This window comes from Lissotriton vulgaris, chromosome 11, assembly GCF_964263255.1.
Source record: "Lissotriton vulgaris chromosome 11, aLisVul1.2, whole genome shotgun sequence".
In the NCBI taxonomy this organism is placed as follows: Eukaryota; Metazoa; Chordata; class Amphibia; order Caudata; family Salamandridae; genus Lissotriton; species Lissotriton vulgaris.
The window spans coordinates 742,632,134-742,649,741 of NC_141699.1; the positions used below are offsets into that span (position 1 = coordinate 742,632,134).

General features: G+C 47.5%; 1 protein-coding gene across 1 annotated transcript in view; it reads left to right on the forward strand.

The window, feature by feature from the left end:
- The window catches only part of LOC147683426 (eotaxin-like), a 103,022-nt gene that overhangs the window by 5,437 nt on the left and 79,977 nt on the right, over positions 1-17,608 (forward strand). The window contains exon 2 of the mRNA XM_086943859.1: positions 13,518-13,638. Coding sequence (XP_086799985.1) covers positions 13,518-13,638 — 121 coding nt within the window. The remainder of the gene's footprint in view (positions 1-13,517; positions 13,639-17,608) is intronic.

A 17,608-nucleotide genomic window follows, 5' to 3' on the forward strand; every position in this document is an offset into this window, starting at 1 on the left:
GGCGGCTTAGTATTATTGACCATATGTGCTTTCGCAGTATGACCCCTGGTAACTATTTTGGGACTAGTTGTAGTCACGGGAGGGGAGGAAATGTGCTAAACTGGGGACAAATGGGCCATGGTTTGAGTTTGGAGGGTTTGGAGGGGCTGTGTGGGGGCCTTGTCTGTTGTTTGTCCCCCCAGAGAGGTGTACTTTGGCGAGGTCCGATATTCCAGTGAGAGGCGCCGCTCCATTAGTTCAATTTTGTGGGTAAGAACGGACTCCACCCTCATTAAAAAAGCATCAAGAGTTCCTGCTACTCCACCCCAGGTGTTCACTACAGCTCTTTTGTTTAACCATTGTTTTGGGGTATAAATAGAAACAAGTAAATCTTATCACAGTACCTCAGAGTTCCGTGGTCCAGGTGTTAGAGGGGGGTCCAGCCTCCTCCGGGCGTGGACAGGCCCACCCTTGGCCAGGGTGCGTCTCCAGCAAAGGTGTCTGGGAGAAGCAGTCTTCCCGCAGGGCATCCGCATCCTCTCGAGCAAGTAGCATGCAACACCTGTAAGGCATGGCACTTTTAAGTGCGTGAGTCCACAACAAAGGTGTCTGAGAAACGCAGGGCACCTACTTCCTCTCCAGCAAGTGGCAAGTCTCTGCGACAGCTACAAAGCCTGCAGGGCATACCTTGCTTAAGTGCACGAGTCCACAGCAAAGGTGTCTGGGAGATGCAGTCCTCCTGCAGGGCACCCGCATCCTCTCCAGCAAGTGACAACATCTGCCACAGAAATGTGTAGTTTACCAATTCAAAGGCACTTGCCAAGTTGGGAAACACAAGTGTAAATTGATGGTCTTGGCCCTTGTGTATTTCCATATGAGGAGGTCCAGGTTGACACATTGTTCAACCTTTCCCAAACCTATACTATCCCATATTGAAAATCCTCGTCTTGTTCATGGCTATCAATATGTATAAGGGGTTGTGGGTCTGTCTGTTGCCCCTCTGTGATGGCCGGGGCATCGTTCTGTTCTCCCTGTGAGAAGCGAGATCGAGCCATTTTTGTTGACATTTGTGTCTTTTTGGAAGCTAAGCTAGGGTGCTCTGCTGTGGCTCTTTTTATTGGGGCCTTAACTGCCCCTTCTTTTGCGCCAAAGGTATGCGCACCACTAGTAGAGGGCCATGCCCTTGTGAGCATTTGACATTTTTTGTTAATGGTGTCATTACATGGCTTTATCCATGGCCTTGGAAACCATTAACTCTATTTTCCCTTCTAGGGTGGTATCAGGGTTGGAAGACATAATGAAAAAGGGGGATGTAATTATATAAAGGCAAATGTGTCGAACCCTACCTACCTTTTTCTTTTCAAAATGGTAGAGAAATAGTATTATTATTGGTTAATTTTATTTAGAAACTGTGAGGGAGGGGCGTGTCCGTGATAAGAGTGCTCTTCGTCAATTGCTGATTGGGTTAGACAGCAGCAACTGCCAAAGGTGACTGCTGTAACCAAGACAACCACGCATGTCTATTGCGTGCGTGGTCATTCTCAAGGTACTTTCCTTAAATGCATGTTCCCTTTGCAGTATGCGATTGAAAGCGCACTGGCGAGGGGAAGTAAGGATTCATGACGTCTGCAAAGCTTGAGCTGAAACGCTCCACCGGACTGCTAAGGTATCGCTTTAAGCCCGCAAGTGCATATATCCTACGACGCTCAAAGGGGGAATGCGGCGTATTTCAAAGCGTATGCCAGACGCGCTCAGGGCGTTACCCAGCAACGGAAATGCGATTGCGTCATTTAAAGACGTGAGTAAGTAGGAAGTTATTTAAAACATGACGCTAGTAAGCAGGATAATATTTAAAATATTTTAATGCAAAGCCGGGGTAGAGCGCAGCCAGAAAGAGAGAGGCAGCAGTCTTAAAGGGTTGATAATACCTGTGGGAAAGCGCTAAACGCTTAAAGGTTGAAAGAAGATACATTTAGTAAATTAGGGAAAGACACATTTAAACGATTTAGGAAAAGAGGCATTTTCAGTCTATAAAAGATAGACACAATCGCATGATAGGGTCAAATGGACCCAGTTATGCAATAAGCAGGCAACAATCAAGTAAACATACGCACTGCATAAGCACGAATGAAGAGAGGAACAAAGAAATATATATATATATATACTATATCTAGAATGTTTTGAAGTTCTATAGTCTCTTCATTGTTAGTGCTGAGCTGTGGCAATAAATGAGATTTGCATAATGTTGGCCTCCGTGACATGCCATAAAATCTGCAAGCATGCTGTTTGCCTCAGCCCAATCTTCAAGCCTTTCCAATATCACTCTACCCAATCAATCAATCAATCAATCAATCAATCAATCACTGAACTTGTAAAGCGCACTACTCACCCATGAGGGTCTCAAGGCACTGAAGGGGGGGGTGGCTGCTGCTACTGCTCGAAGAGCCAGGTCTTGAGATGCTTCCTGAAGGTGAGCAGGTCCTGGGTCTGCCGCAGGTGGGTAGGGAAGGTGTTCCGGGTCTTGGCAGCGAGGAAGGAGAAGGATCTGCCTCCGGAGGTGGTATGCTGGATTCGTGAAATGCGGCGAGGGCGAGGCTGGCGGGGCGGAGCTGGCGGGCGGGGGTGTAGTAGTTGAGTCTGTTGTTCAGGTAGGCTGGTCCGGAGTTGTGGAGTGCTTTGTGAGCGTGGGTGAGGAGCTTGAAGGTGATCCTCTTGTTGATGGGGAGCCAGTGAAGGTCTCTGAGGTGAGGGGTGATGTGGCTGCATCGGGGGAGGTTGAGGATCAGGTGGGCCGAGGCGTTCTGGAGGCGTTGTAGTCGCTGTAGGTGTTTGGTCGGGATTCCTGCATAGAGTGCGTTGCCGTAGTCCAGGCGGCTGCTGACGAGGGCTTGTGTCACCATTCTTCTGGTTTTGATCGGGATCCACTTGTAGATCCTGCGAAGCATGCGGAGGGTGTTGTAGCAGGATGAGGAGACGGCGCTGACCTGCTTGGACATGGAGAGTGAGGAGTTGAGGATGAATCCCAAGTTGCGTGCGTGGTCCGCTGGCATTGGTGCTGTTCCTAGTGTTGTCGGCCACCAGGATTCGTCCCAGGCAGATGGGGTAGGGCCGAGGATGAGGACTTCGGTCTTGTCCGAGTTCAGCTTCAGGCGGCTGCTCATCATCCACTCGGCGACTGCCTTCATACCCTCGTGGAGGTTGGTTTTGGCGGTATGCGGGTCCTTGGTAAGGGAGAGGATGAGCTGGGTGTCGTCGGCGTAGGAGATGATGTTCAGGTCGTGTTGACGGGCCACTTGTGCGAGGGGGGCCATGTAGATGTTGAACCGTGTTGGGCGGAGGGATGAGCCCTCGGGTACGCCGCAGATGAGGTTGGTAGCTTTGGATCGGTAGGGTGGGAGGTGGACACTCTGGGTTCTGTCAAAGAGGAAGTAAGTGGTCCAGTACAGGGCTTTCTCCCGAATACCAGCTTCTTGAGGCGTGTTCTTAATGTGTGGTGGCAAACCGTGTCGAAGGCGGCTGACAGGTCCAGGAGGATGAGGGCTGAGGTTTCGTCATTGTCTAGCTGGCGTCGGATGTCGTCTGTGGCGGCAATGAGGGCTGTCTCGGTGCTGTGGTTCCATCTGAAACCAGATTGCGACGGGTCTAGCATGTTGTTGTCCTCGAGGTGGCGGGTCAGCTGTATGTTTTTTTTTTTTTGAAAACCTTTATTTAACATTCTCAACCAGATACAAACACGGGCCTACAACCCCCAGGGCTGGCCGCTAGGCAATTGCAACACAGTATTACGATGAAAACTTCAGACCCAGCCTCCTGGGAGCATAGTCGCTACTTCCACAATACGTACTGGTTGGAGGACCTACCGAATTGGAAACAGGATACAAAAGGTTTAATTTTTTAATATAAGATAGAAGGATCAGGTGCCATACAATTTCTCAAGCTATGAAGTGGGGGCGAGCGAAATAGCAATGTGTCCACAGTTAATCCATTTTCATGTAGGTCAGTGGCGTTTAAGCAAACGACACCCAGGATAAACAAGCATACTATTACGATTCGCGCCAACAATTATGCCCGCCCCTTGGCCCCGAAACATCGCGAGAGTTGAGGCACAGATGTGAAAACAGAGATGGACCTAACAAGGAACCCACAACACTGACCCGGAAAAGGAGAAAAGAAAAGGCCTAGGAAAGATAAGAAGAGAAAAAGGCCATAGAAACAAAGAAAAACAAAACTCCCATCCCCCACCCCGGATGTATGACGTTAGCACGCATACTATTACCACGCATACCTTTACAACGCGGTATTTACAACGAATACCGTTACAACGCATAGCGCTTCGAGGTGCTGGATAGTGGTAAGTATAATTTTATATTCCAACTCCAGTCCCCGTGGACACTAGGGAAGGTGTTGGATATAAAATTAAACTTATTCCCTATCCTAGAGCGCCCCCCAGCGCAATGCGTTGTAATGGTATGCGTGGTAATGCCTGCTTTGTAATGGTAGTGCGTGGTAAAAAATGCATGCTAAACGTTGTATACCCCCACCCTGCACCCCTGCAGATGACTATGGCCTACCCCCCTAGCAGCGTGCCTGTCGCCCAAAAACCGAAACCCGAAATATAGAAGAAACAGAGAAAAAGGGAAAAGAAATTAAACCCCACCCGAAGAAGGGAAATGGAGGAGGGCTTTATTCAACGCACTCCCGGTCTCTCGCCCCCGACCTAACCAACCCCGCCCCGGACTCCGTTATTCAATAAAACAATCCCGTTAACCATAATACCACAGTGAACCACCCAGAAAACAATCTCAGCCTTGGCCCCGTCGATGAAATTTGCTGAGTCCGTAAGGGAAAAAAAGCCCTGTCCTCAAAATGTCGAATAGTACACAGAAATTGGCAGAACAGGGTTCCACAGATGAAAAAAGAACGGCAAGTCCCAAGGTAGTCGGCTGGTACCAACGATGCCCCTCCCCGTCTCCGAAGCCAGTCTTTATCCCATCGCCATCTTGATAGACCGACTGGGGATGGGGGTCGACACAGTCCAAAACAGTTCACAGTCCCAATTAAAAGGAACCAAAGTGGGGACAGCATACAAGTGTTCCGACAGTTGCAAAACCGGGGATCCCAACGGATTATTTGAATCACCTAGCACAGTACTTTCGGGTAGTTCCACTGTGACGGGGGCAAATACAGCTTCCAGCGCCGGGACTAAGTACGCCACCGGGGCGTCAATCGAAAGGCGAGCTGGCCGCCGGGTCTCAGGCGTCAAGTCAGGATCCGGTCTCAATCCTTTGATTCCATCCGCCGCCAACAACAGGCTGCAGGTCTGAGCTTTAACCGTCTCCTGAAGTGCCACAAGGGCCTCTAGTACCGTCCGCAATGACGGGCCACTTTGAGCCTGCTCCGTCAGCCTCCATTTTTCCTCGGGCATGGTGGTCCTCACGGAGAGGCGCCTTCTCCGGGGCAAGATTAGGCGGAGCAGGTATTAGCCATGAGGGACAGACTGTTAGCGTGCAGTAGCGCGTAGCCAGATTCCAACCCAAGGGGCACCGGCGGTACAAATGCCGGACCCCCGGACCGGGACCGCCGCAACCCAGCACCGTGCGTCCTAGTCGCCTCACCTCCTATAGAGCACCAGGCAGCAGATGGTAGCAAAGCAATCCCAAAATTCCGAATGTTCCAAAGACCGGACCCGACCGCTTTCAGCAGTGCGTTGTTGTTCAACTCGGACCCGGCAAGGCCAGCACTCGAGACCCCGGCTTCTCGGCTGGGTTAGGCCTCAAATCGATCCTCGACATTACTTCGCTTCACGATGTCAGAGAAACTCCGGGAGCACCCCATTGGAGTGCAAATCGGGTCACACACACGGATCCGGGGCAGGAAATCAGGATAGATGGCAGGATATTAGAGCGTAGGACGGAGGTCAGCGGAGCCGGGGGACTATGCGGCCATCTTGGTTGGTGTCGTGGCTCCTCCCGATGGGTCAGCTGTATGTTGGCGATTTTCTCAATGACCTTCGCCGGGAAGGGGAGCAGGGATATGGGGTGGAAGTTCTTGAGGTCCTTGGGGTCCGCCTTGGGCTTCTTGAGGAGGGCGTTGATTTCGGCGTGCATCCAGCTTTCCGGGAATGTAGCTGAGTCGAAGGAGATGTTGATGACCTTTCGTAGTTGAGATGCGATGGTGGCGTCTGCTTTGTTGAGCACGTGGTGTGGGCAGGGGTCTGCTGGCGATCCCGAGTGGATGGAGTTCATGATCTTTTGTGTCTCATCTTTTGGGCCCAGGAGGTCAGCTGGTTGGTGCAAGTGGTGTTCGAGGTGGGGTCTGTCGTGGTCGGGGCTGGTGGTGCGTTGCAACTGTTGTGGATGTCGATGATCTTGCGGTGGAAGAAGGTGGCCAGTGGGTCGCACAGTCCTTGCGAGGGCGGGATGTTGTTGGTGTTGGCGCTGGGGTTGGAGAGTTCTTTGACGATGCTGAAGAGCTCTTTGCAATCATGTGCATTGTTGTCCAGGCGGGCTTTGAAGGAGGATCTCTTGGTTGTTCTGATGAGTTGGTGGTGTCTGCGAATGGCGTCCTTGTGGGCAGCGTAGTTGTCTGACGTGCGGTCTTGGAGCCATTTTTTCTCTAGCATCCGGCATGTGTGTTTAGAGGTCTGGAGTTCTTCGGTGAACCATGCGGCTTTCTTGTTGGAGTGGTTGACAGAGGGCTTCTTTAGCGGGGCGAAGGTGTTGGCGCAGTCTTCGATTCACTGTCTGAGGTTTAGGGCAGCGGTGTCTGGGTCGGTGGGGTCGATTGGTGGGTCCAGGGCGAGGGCAGAGGTCAGTTGGTTCTCAGTGATTTTGCCCCAGCTGCGGCGAGGTAGCTGTTGAGTGTGGTGATGCGTGGTTGCTTTCTTGAATATGAAGTGGATGCAGTGGTGGTTGGTCCAGTGGAGTTCGGTGGTGTGGTTGAAGAAGGTGACATGGGTGCTTGTGGAGAAGATGGGGTCGAGCGTGTGGCCGGCGGTGTGGGTGGGTTCGGTGACGAGTTGTGGGAGGCCGATGTTGGCGAGGTTGGCGAGGTTGTCGATCAGGGTGGCGGAGTTGATGTTGTTGTTGTTTTCGAGGTGGTAGTTCAGGTCCCCAAGGAGGATGTAGTCCGTGGAGGCGAGTGCGTGGGTGCTGGCGAGGTTGGCGATGGAGTCGCTGAACAGGGCCCGCGGTCCGGGAGGTCTGTAGACGAGTGGTGTTGGGGTCAGTGTGGATCTGGAAGTAAAGGTGTTCGGCGGAGTTGAGAAAGTCGTCTGCGAGGGTGTGGACCTGGAGCGTGGACTTGTGGACGATGGCTATTCCTCCTCCGATTCTGTTAGCGCAATCCCTGCGGGTGATCTTGTAGCCGTCTGGGATGGCTATGGCGATGTCCAGTGCCGAGGATTCGTTCCACCAGGTCTCTGTCAGGAATGCTACGTCTGGGGCCGTTGTGTCGAGTAGGTCCCAAAGCTCGACGGCGTGTTTGTATGCGGAGCGGGTGTTGAGGAGTATGCAGCGGAAGTGGTTGGGTCCGGTCCTTGTAGGCTTGGTGGTTCTGTCACAGGGGAAGCTGCAGGTGTGGCTAGAAGAAGGGTCCGTGGGTGCTTTTCGGGGCAGCTTGGAAGCAGCGGCGGTCCCGGCCGGTGTTGGGAGCGAGGAGGGCGTTGGTGTTGTTTCGGATTCTGGCATTGCGGGCGGCACGGGGTCCAGGGGTTCTGGTACTGGGGGCGGTCCAGGTGCGGACGGGCGCAGACGGGCTTGCCTTTGGCGCGTCCGCTGCACACTTCCCCAGCGCTTCCGCGCGGCGTCCTCCATAAAAGGCGAAGTGGGAGGGAGGAGCAGCTGGGAGGCGGGAGCGGGCGGCCAATGGGCGTTGGGGGACGGGACGGGACACAGAAGGCAAAGGGGGCGGGGCCGCAGGGGTGCAGCAGCGGGAAGCGGGGAGCGGGGGGGTACAGAGGGCAAGGGGCACTTAAGGGTCCAGAACCGACTACAATACAAAATAAAATAAAATAAGAGTACAGAAATAAGAACAAAACAGCCACCAGACCACAATCACAGGAGTACACCAGGGGCGAATTCCCGGCAGCGGCAGCAGTGGGGAAGGAGTCACAGGCGCACAGGAGGAGCTGTGCGGCGTGGGGAGCGACCTGACCGGCGAGCAGGGACAAGGGTCACACTCACTGCCGCGTGCCGTCCCCCATAAAAGGCCAAGTGGGAGGGAGGAGCAGCTGGGAGGCGAGACCGGGGCGGCCAATGGGCGTTGGGGGACGGGACGGGAAACTACTGGCCCAGACCTGTAAAATACAATTTGTCTAATATTGAATGCTCTGTTTTAGTTAATCACTCATTCCCTTTGTACAAGGAGTTGCCTCTCTATGTGTCTTTAATGGTATGATGACCCACGGATTCACTAGGTCACACCCATTAGTTCACACATATTATTTTAGTAAAATAAAGCGAGGGGAAAAAGAGGTAGACTGACAGATAAGTAAATATCATCATTGTTGGAACTAGTTTATAAGATTTTCAGTCATTTTAATGGGTATGGTTAAAACGGTGGCACAAAAGGATAATGTTTCAGTCAAGTCTTCAGCCATATTTTGTAGAGTTGAGGACAATGTGCACACTTCTAGAGTGTCCACATGGATTCTGATTCACCGGCAACATGGTAAGAAGAAAAAAAAAGTAAAAGAGATAGGTGAATTTTAGCAAACGCTGTGTATGGAATAGGAGGCCCTTTCATCCGCTGCCTTGAATTTTCAAAAATCTGGTCAACCATACTTGGGAGGACCCAAAGTCCTCCTTCCCCAGGGGCCTTTAGACATACTTTCCAATCTGATTGGTCGACATGTGCGTAGAGAGAGCTGAGAAAAAATCCTGCCTGTCTACCATCTATCCTATTGGTTTCTGATCAATTAATTAGCGGAGCAAAAATGCCCAAAATGCAACTGAGAAAAAAGATGCATTGAGTGTTGTTTAGAAAAGGGGCATCACATTCCACTCGCCCATACCAAGCACTGCGGCATATTTTAAAACAAGCATTTGCCTGACCAATCGGATGGTACACATATCTTGAAATGGATTTTCTTTTAAAGAAAACATATTCCAAAATGGCCGTCAAAAAGCATGAATGCAATGGGATACACACGTACGCTGTGATGCTTGCACATGTGTGCATTGTGATGCATGTGTGTGCATGTGTCATAATGCAGGCGGCCATTTTTAGGTCAAAACCTGCCAGACCGCGCAGCTGTCTGGTTTGCTAAAGTCATCTTGGGGGCATTGAATGAATGAATGAATGGTTTAAAAAAAGCACTTGGCTACTCAAGGAGTGTCAGGGGGCTCGACATCAGAAACAGGTGCAGGTGTTGCAGAACCGACAGGCATCCTGAAGCCCTAGACATTGAAGAGGTACATTTTCAGTGCTTTTTTGAAGATCACTTCCTCAGTGATTGATCTCAGATGGCCCGGCATCTGGTTCCACTTGCCTACTGCCATTACCGTGAAGGAGGAACCCACTCTTGATTGCTTTTTAAGATGGGGGATTGTTAACAAGGCAGCATTACTAGAGCACAGCTTTCTTCCTATTCTGTATTCTGTAATTCTCTTATTCAAATACGAGGGACCCTTGTGGTGGAGGGCTTGGTGGGTCAGAGTCAGAATTTTAAACATAATGCGCTTGAGCGCTGGAAGCAGCTTCTGGTGAGGAGATATACTGAAGCGTGTTTGGGTAGCTGGTATAGTAGGCAGATCGCCATGTTTTGTACCACTTGCAGATGCTGTACTAGGTAATCTGGAAAGTTTCTCTGGGAACGCATTCTGTCCATTGCTGCCATTGGCTTTGTAGTTCGTAACTCAAATTTGTTTGCTTTCTGTTTGCTGGCTCTGTTTGTTTTAAGCTGTCAGCTTGTACCTTCCGTGGAGCATAGCCTGTTTACAAGGGCCCCTTGTATCTGCTTCCAGCACTCCTTTCTTTAAACCAGACTTTAAATCTTGATCTTATCTTGTCACATTTACTATGCATTCAGAGACAGAGGTCAAATGTCAGCACTATCTTCCGCGAAAGATTGGTGTTTACATTTCTTTCTCTGACTTCAAAGTGAGAGGATTTATATGACAATCATGCTGGGTTCCAAAGGTGTGCAGGAGGAAGTTTGTACAATGTAAAAAAAATTCTAGCACACAACAAATTTTAAATGTCTGTAAATGAACTGTGCAGATATTTCAGAAAATATCCAATTTAGGGAAGCACAAATAGAGCAAATGTTTGGGTAATTCTGAAGTGCGGAGGAATCAAATATCTTAATGGGATCAAAACAAATTAATACACTAGGTGATGACATTTCCACACACTATCGTTGGTGTGCTGTATAGTTTTATCAGTAAAACTGTAAGTCTGTGCAAATGCAATGGTAATTTCAATTGAAAATGTGTTGACTGTCATGGCTGTGCACTACCACAACATTCATACTCCACTTTATACCGCTCCACTCCACTCTGCACCACTCCACCTCACTGCACTATGCTCTGCAACACTCCACTCTATGCCACTTCACTCTGCGTGAATGCATTCTACTCTGCACCACTCCACTCTACGTCTCTCTACTCTGTACCACTCTACTCTATTCCAAAGCAGTCTGTGCCACTCTGCTCTGTACAACTACACTCTTCATCACTGTACTGTAAATCTCTCCAGTCTAGGCCACTCCAGTGTACTCTGTGCCACTCTGCAACACTGCAGTCTATTCCACTGTACTCTACACTCTACGCCAATGCACTCTGTACCACTCCACTCTACTCCAAAGCACTGTATGCCAGTCCAATCCATGCTACTGTAATCTACTCTATGCCACTGAACTCTACACCACTTTACTCTATGCCACTGTACTCTATGCCAGTCTACTCCATTGCTCTCTACCCTGCACCACTCCTCCCTACCCTGCATCATTCCATTCTACACAACTTCACTCTGCTCTGAAAGAATCTACTCGATGCCACCGCAATGTACACCACCGCACTCCATGCGTTTCTACTCCATTCTGCGCCACTCCACTCTACACGCCTCAACTCTACTCCACGCCACTGCACTCTATGAAACTGCAATCTATGGTACACCACTGCACTCTACATAAATGCACTGTATACCACTCTACTCAACACCACTTCACTCTATGATGCTGTACTATTCATCACTGCACTATCTGAACTGTAACCACTGCTCTCTATATCAATGCACTTTGCACCACTGGACTCTCCTCTGTACCGCTCTAGTCTATGCTACTCTACTGCACTCTGTGCTAATGCAGTGTATGCCACATCATTCTGCTCCAGGGCACTACACTCTACACCACTGCACTCTAGGCCAATCCACATAAGCCACTCTAATCTGATCTGCACCATTGCATCCTATGATACTGTGCTCTACGCTACTTCACGGCACCCTAAACCACTTTACTGCACTCTACAGCAATGCACTCTTCTCCACTACATGCTACACCACTGCACTGTATGCCAATCCACTCTACACCACTCTAATCTATTCTGCACCACTGCACTCTATGCAACTCTACTCTAGACCACTCCACTTTACACTTCACCACTCCACTCTACCATGCACTACTCCACGCCCTCCACTGTACACCACTCCATTCTATGCCACTCCACTTTAAAACCCTCTACTCAACTACACAACATTCTACTCCACACTCTGCTCCACTCTATGATGCTGTATGCAACTCTTTTCTATGCCACTCTACTCCATTCCACTACTCTGCTGTACACCATTCCACTCTACGATACTCTAGAACACTCTATGACACTCTACTCAACTCCACTCAACTCTATGACACTCTACTCCCCTCTATGCCCTTCGGCTGTATGATTAAACAACTACCACTTCAACAAAGGATTCCTAAACCACAAAGGCTAAACCACGACCAAAGTCAAACCACTACTTTTTAAACAACGACTTACTAAACCACGCAAATGTATTAATTGACATGTTTCCCGAATCTCCCACTACTACTTCAAGTCAAAGCAAGATTTGAAACAGAAAAAAATGTATTTAAATTAAACATCATTTTTTATTTAAACTATTTTTATTATTAAAACTTTAATTTGACAATCGAATAATCATATTTTTTTCAATACAGACAAACTTACAAAGAGACAGTAATGTACAGCAAAAAACGTAAAAAATATTCCATCATCTTTTTTCTAACAGAAAATAAAATTATATAAAAACAGATTCCAGAACATATTTTCATTTTTTTTTAAATTGACTCGTATAAAACATAATTAATGTCCAACCATCCTTTTGTGACCATTTCAACTGTGAAAACCAGAGAGAAACAGTCGCATTGAGCACAGTTCAAATTCAAAACGTACAGTGCCATCTCCTGGCTTAACATTTTAAATTTATATAACGTCTATTATAACAACAGCATAATTAAATAAGGCCATGTATAAAACAATTTGTAAAAAAATTATATTTATAACTTTTTAATTTAATTATTGACAGTTACCTCTTGTTTTGGAGGTCGTGGTTCAGATATAGTAGTTGTTAAGGAGATCGTGGTTCAAGTACATTAGTTGTTAAGGAGGTCGTGGTGCAGGTACAGGTCGTTGTTTGGAAGTCGTTAAGCCCACTCGTTGTTAGGGATTCGTTATTAAGGTAGTTTGCCCTTCCACTTTATGACACTCTACTCCCTCTACGACACTCCACAACACTCTATACCACTCCACTCTATACCACTCCATGTCACTCCGCTTCACTCCACGCCACTCTACGACAATCCACTCTACTCTATACCACTCTCAGCCACGCTGGTGTACAACATTGCTAAAACAAATTGGCATAGCCAATAGCTCCTGCATAGGCACTTTGCCAGTGCTTGTTAATTTACCTATCTATCATGGGGGACGGCCATGTTTCTTGATCCGAAGAACAAAAGGATATGGGCAGGGCCAGACTGGCAGTAGCGGGTACCGGGCAATACCCTTTGCGCCACACGGGTGGGGGCCAGTTTTGGGCCACTGGGGGCCGTTTTTGTCACAGGGTTTTTTTTCTGCAGCATAGCTGCAAAATCAGCCCTGCAACAAAATCGGTCGAAAACCAGCCCTGGCAAAGAGTTCGGCAGCACCCCCAAGCCGAGGAGGGGGGTGACGTAGGTGGGGGGGCAGACGAGCACTTTGCCAGGGCCGGTTTTGGTTCCCAGTCCGGCAGACAAGTCTGATAGAACACAAAGCCATCCGATCATGACCAAGTGGTTGACCCCAAGTCAACTCTAAGTGCAAGTAAAATATTGGAAACAATAGGTCTAAGACTGTCTGTAGCCACGACCTAATGATATTATTAACAATAGAAGAGAAATACTCCCCATTCCGATATGAATATTAAATTACTGTATGTTGAAATGTGTGTTTTGCTCATATTCCCAAGTTCAAATGTCTGTGAGCTCACTTTTCGCTGAATACATAAGGGACACTGTGATTCAATTCGGAGAAGGATTCAAAGCTGTCTGTTTCCTCCCCTAGATTTCCGGCCCAGCAAAGTGGAAACTCACTGCTGCAAATCTGTCTCTGGAAGTCGTTTCCCGTACCCTATTATGCACGTGAGACAACAGGCTGCCCTACATCCCTGTGTGAAGGCGGTTATGTGAGTATTCTCAAAAGTATTCACACTTTTGGTACAATTATCTTTGCAATTAGAAGAAAGCTAAGCATTTTTGTATTCATCATTTTTATAAAGTGCTTCACTGGTTCATGGATAAAAGCAGTACAAAACACTTCCAGGGGCTTCCTCCCTGACATAATAGTAGATAATCTATGAAAAATCGTTGATTTTCCTTGCATGACCATCTCTTCTATGATGACAAGTATCACATGGAGTAAGAGGATTTCCCATTGTTAACTATATTCAGAAAATAGAAAGATGATCAGTGGGCTGTTTTTAGATCTCCATCAATCAACATACAATAGTAATTATGATTTTGTGGCGTTAGCTCCAGTGTTGTTTGAGTCATGATGTTGGGAAATCTTTGTGGTGGTCTCACCAAGGACACTATGAAATATTTGCTTAAATTAGAACACGTCCTCCTAAGCCCATGATTATCATCCATTACAAGAGAGTAGAGTGGCATAGAGTGCAGTGGTGCAGAATAGATTAGAGTGGCGTAGAGTGGATTGCCGTACAGAGCAGTGGTGTAGCGTGTTGTCCATTTGGACAAAATTGACCAAAACAATTTGTGGGTGCAACTTTAGGAAATCAGCAGTAACTGTCAAAGAATTGTAACTCCTGAAAGGGCCACAAGGAAAGACTGAAAGAGTAATTTTCCCTGATTTTGTCATTCTGTTTTACCAACTCTTTTCAACATTCATATCCAGCCATTCCGCCGGGTACTTTACCAGAAATAACAGAATAGCACTTAACTTTCCCATATCACTCTGGTCCTGACATCTGCTGGTTCCTATGGTGAAATGTTTTTTAAATTTGGCAAAGCTGACTGTTACCAGTTTTCAGGTGTATACGGTGAGATGATAGACAGAGAACCCATTTTAGGAAAATGTGATGTCCTACTTCATCTTCAATTAAGTGGGCAATTGGATTTGTTGTATGTCAGTCTATCCAGGTCAAAATTATTGACATGGCTAACAAATCAACTATAAGGAAATTCCTTTTTTGCATGATCACTCAAAAGTGTTGGACTGATGCTGCTGGTTTTTCGACTCTGAGAGTGCATTTCGGCCTGCTAACCAGACCTCAGTCTGTGCCAGCGTTCTGACCCTTAAAAGTATGTGTTGGATTGGCCTATATCTAGTTAGCATAAGTTAACCTACTAGTAAGTCCCTAGTATATGGTGCCAGGAGTACCTCCTATGCGGCAGCACTTATTGCACTTATTGTGTCACCCTTGGTGTGACAAATTAAAACATATATCCAAGCTTGCCACTGCAGATGGGAAGAGCAGTTTTCAACTGCTAATTAGACGTTGTCATTTAAACTAATGACAAAGCCCAGGCCTCCTTTTATAATATAAAATCGAGCTTCAAAGGGGAAGCCATCTTGGAAGGGCAAATGGTGGACACACACAAGAGGGGCTGCTCTTTTGTTCAGGTAGATGGTTGGTGCTGGGAAAAGAGAGGGGAAAATGATTCCCAAATAATTTTTTCAATGGACTTGTAGCCCTCAGGCAGCTACACATCTATGGCGGGCTGCCAAGCTCCACATGCCAAGAGAGGGGTCTGCCAGCCTGGGAGTGAGCATAGTCGGATAACTAGCTGCCACACATTACAGGAAGTCACAACAGGCAGGAAGGGACCTAGTATTCTAGCAACCGCCACATTCCACGAGGGCACTTTCTCAGTATAAATATGGCACCCCTGAACCTCATTCCTAAGATCACATATGGACCAGAGCGAGAACTGAAGAATGACTGCCTTACTTTCCCTGGACCTAGCAAGGGAGGCAGCATCAACCGCTGGACTGCACCTACTGATTCTTAGGCTAGCAAAGAGAGGACTGTAGCTGTGGTGCACTTGTGGAAGAGTTTTTTCTGAGAACAGGTGAACTCCAAGATAAAGTTTGCTGACTTCCTATTTCAGCTCTAGAGCCACAAAAGCAAAAGGCTTGGCAAGTCAGCAGCCACAATTGCTTTACCACCACTGACTGCCAACATGCAGCCTGGACAACCAAGTACCAATGCTTAGAAGTTGCATCAAATCTGCTGGACACATTGTCGGAGTGCGGTATGGTCACCCAAGAAGGACGCCAGTCTTCACCAAAGCGCTCTGGTTTCGTTGTTACTCGATCCCACTAGTCTAGTGGCAACTAGACTTTTGCTGGACTCAACAGGATTTTGTGGTACATCGACCCCTAGGGTGAATGTCACCCAATTTAGAATGTTGATCGAGGAGTAGCCCCAGGAACCCCCCCTTGACCACACAGCCTCCTACAGCATCTTCAGCATCCTGTATCGCTTGCATCAGGGCAATTCCATTGAAGTCTACAGTGTATCGCCAATACTGCCTGGAACTGGACTTGAGACTGCTTTGGTGACAAGATAACTGTCCTAGAAATTCTTACTAGCCAAAGTGGGCCAGAGTACCCCAATACAATTTCATAGAAGTTTTTCAAAGTTTCAGCTGACCGCCGAAGGTGCCAATGCTTGTTTACATTCTGTCTGAAAAGAGACATGAGGGGTCAAGTTTGGAATACAGTGACACACTAGCCCTTGTGGGGTGAGTATCCATGGGGTATTGACTTCCCTTTAGTTTGGGGAGTTTCGGGTCTGGGTGGTTTGCAGGTCCTGGGTAAGGCCAGACTGTGCGCCCAACTCCACGCAGTGCGCAACCAACAGCTATGCGCAGGGGGGCTTTGGCCACGCTCTGGGGGTTGGGTATGATAAGATCTTACTTACTTTACATTAAAGAACATCTGGAAATTCATTAACAAAAAACAAAGGCTAAAGTGATTGAATAAGTAAGAATGGTATAATATCTTATTTCGCATTTAAAAAAAACCTCTCAAAATTACTGAAAAATCCAAAGGTTAAAGTGATGTTATAGTTAGATAAAAATGTAATCTAAAACATACAATTTTAAACTTTTTTGTTTTAAAAATTCACCAGTTACAGTTACTGAGCAAACTGGAATGTTCTGCTTTGACCTCACAGATTGGATCACTCATGACATGCAGTGGCATCATTGGTGATGTCACTAATGACATCTCAAATAACATCATTGATGACAACACTCTGCGTTGTAGGGGAACAAGTTCTAGTTTTTTCTGTAAACTATAAGTGGTGAATTTCAGTGCTTCTTTGAGTTTAAAATGTTACATTTTAACTGACATTTTCACCTGATGAGATGATGATGATGAGATAAACTTATATCGCGCAACATAGCCCATCGGGCGTCAAGGCGCCTAACCAAAACATAATCAGAAAAACATAATCCTAGGTCCGAGAGCATGTCTATGGGTAGGCCTCGATGAAGAGCCACGTCTTTAGGGATTTCTTAAAAAGCACCTAACCATAACATCACTTTTTCACATTTGTTTTTTTTTCTTCAGGTATATATATATATATATATATATATATATATATTACCTACTGGCGGTCGCCAGTAGGTAGTTATAGTTAGGATAATTTTCAATGTTAAATCTCAACATTCTATTTTGAATAACTTTGGCGCCGGTTGACGAATCTGCCTGAAATTTTCAGGAAAATGGTCTCATGGCGGTCCGGTCCTTCCCTGAAAGTTTGGGGGGGATTCGTCAAGCGGGGGCCGAGATAAAAGGGGGGTCCCAAAACGCGTTTTCCCCATGTTAATTTCCATAGGGCGGTCGATTTCACTTTTAGCCCGAACGGCTGAATGGATTTCCACCAAACTTGGCAAAATTGTAGGGACTGGTAGCCCGATGTGCCTTTGCTATGTCTCAAGATATGTGCTCCAGTGGATTTTGAGTAATTTAGGTTCAAAAAAATATATATATCTATAGCCGCGCTCCCGTGCGCGCACGGGAGTGCGCTCCAGGCGCGACACGCGACTTGCGCGCAGGAAGCTGATTGGATCTCAGTTGTCTGTAAACATTCTAAACAGTGCGGAGCGGCCGCCATCTTGTGTCTC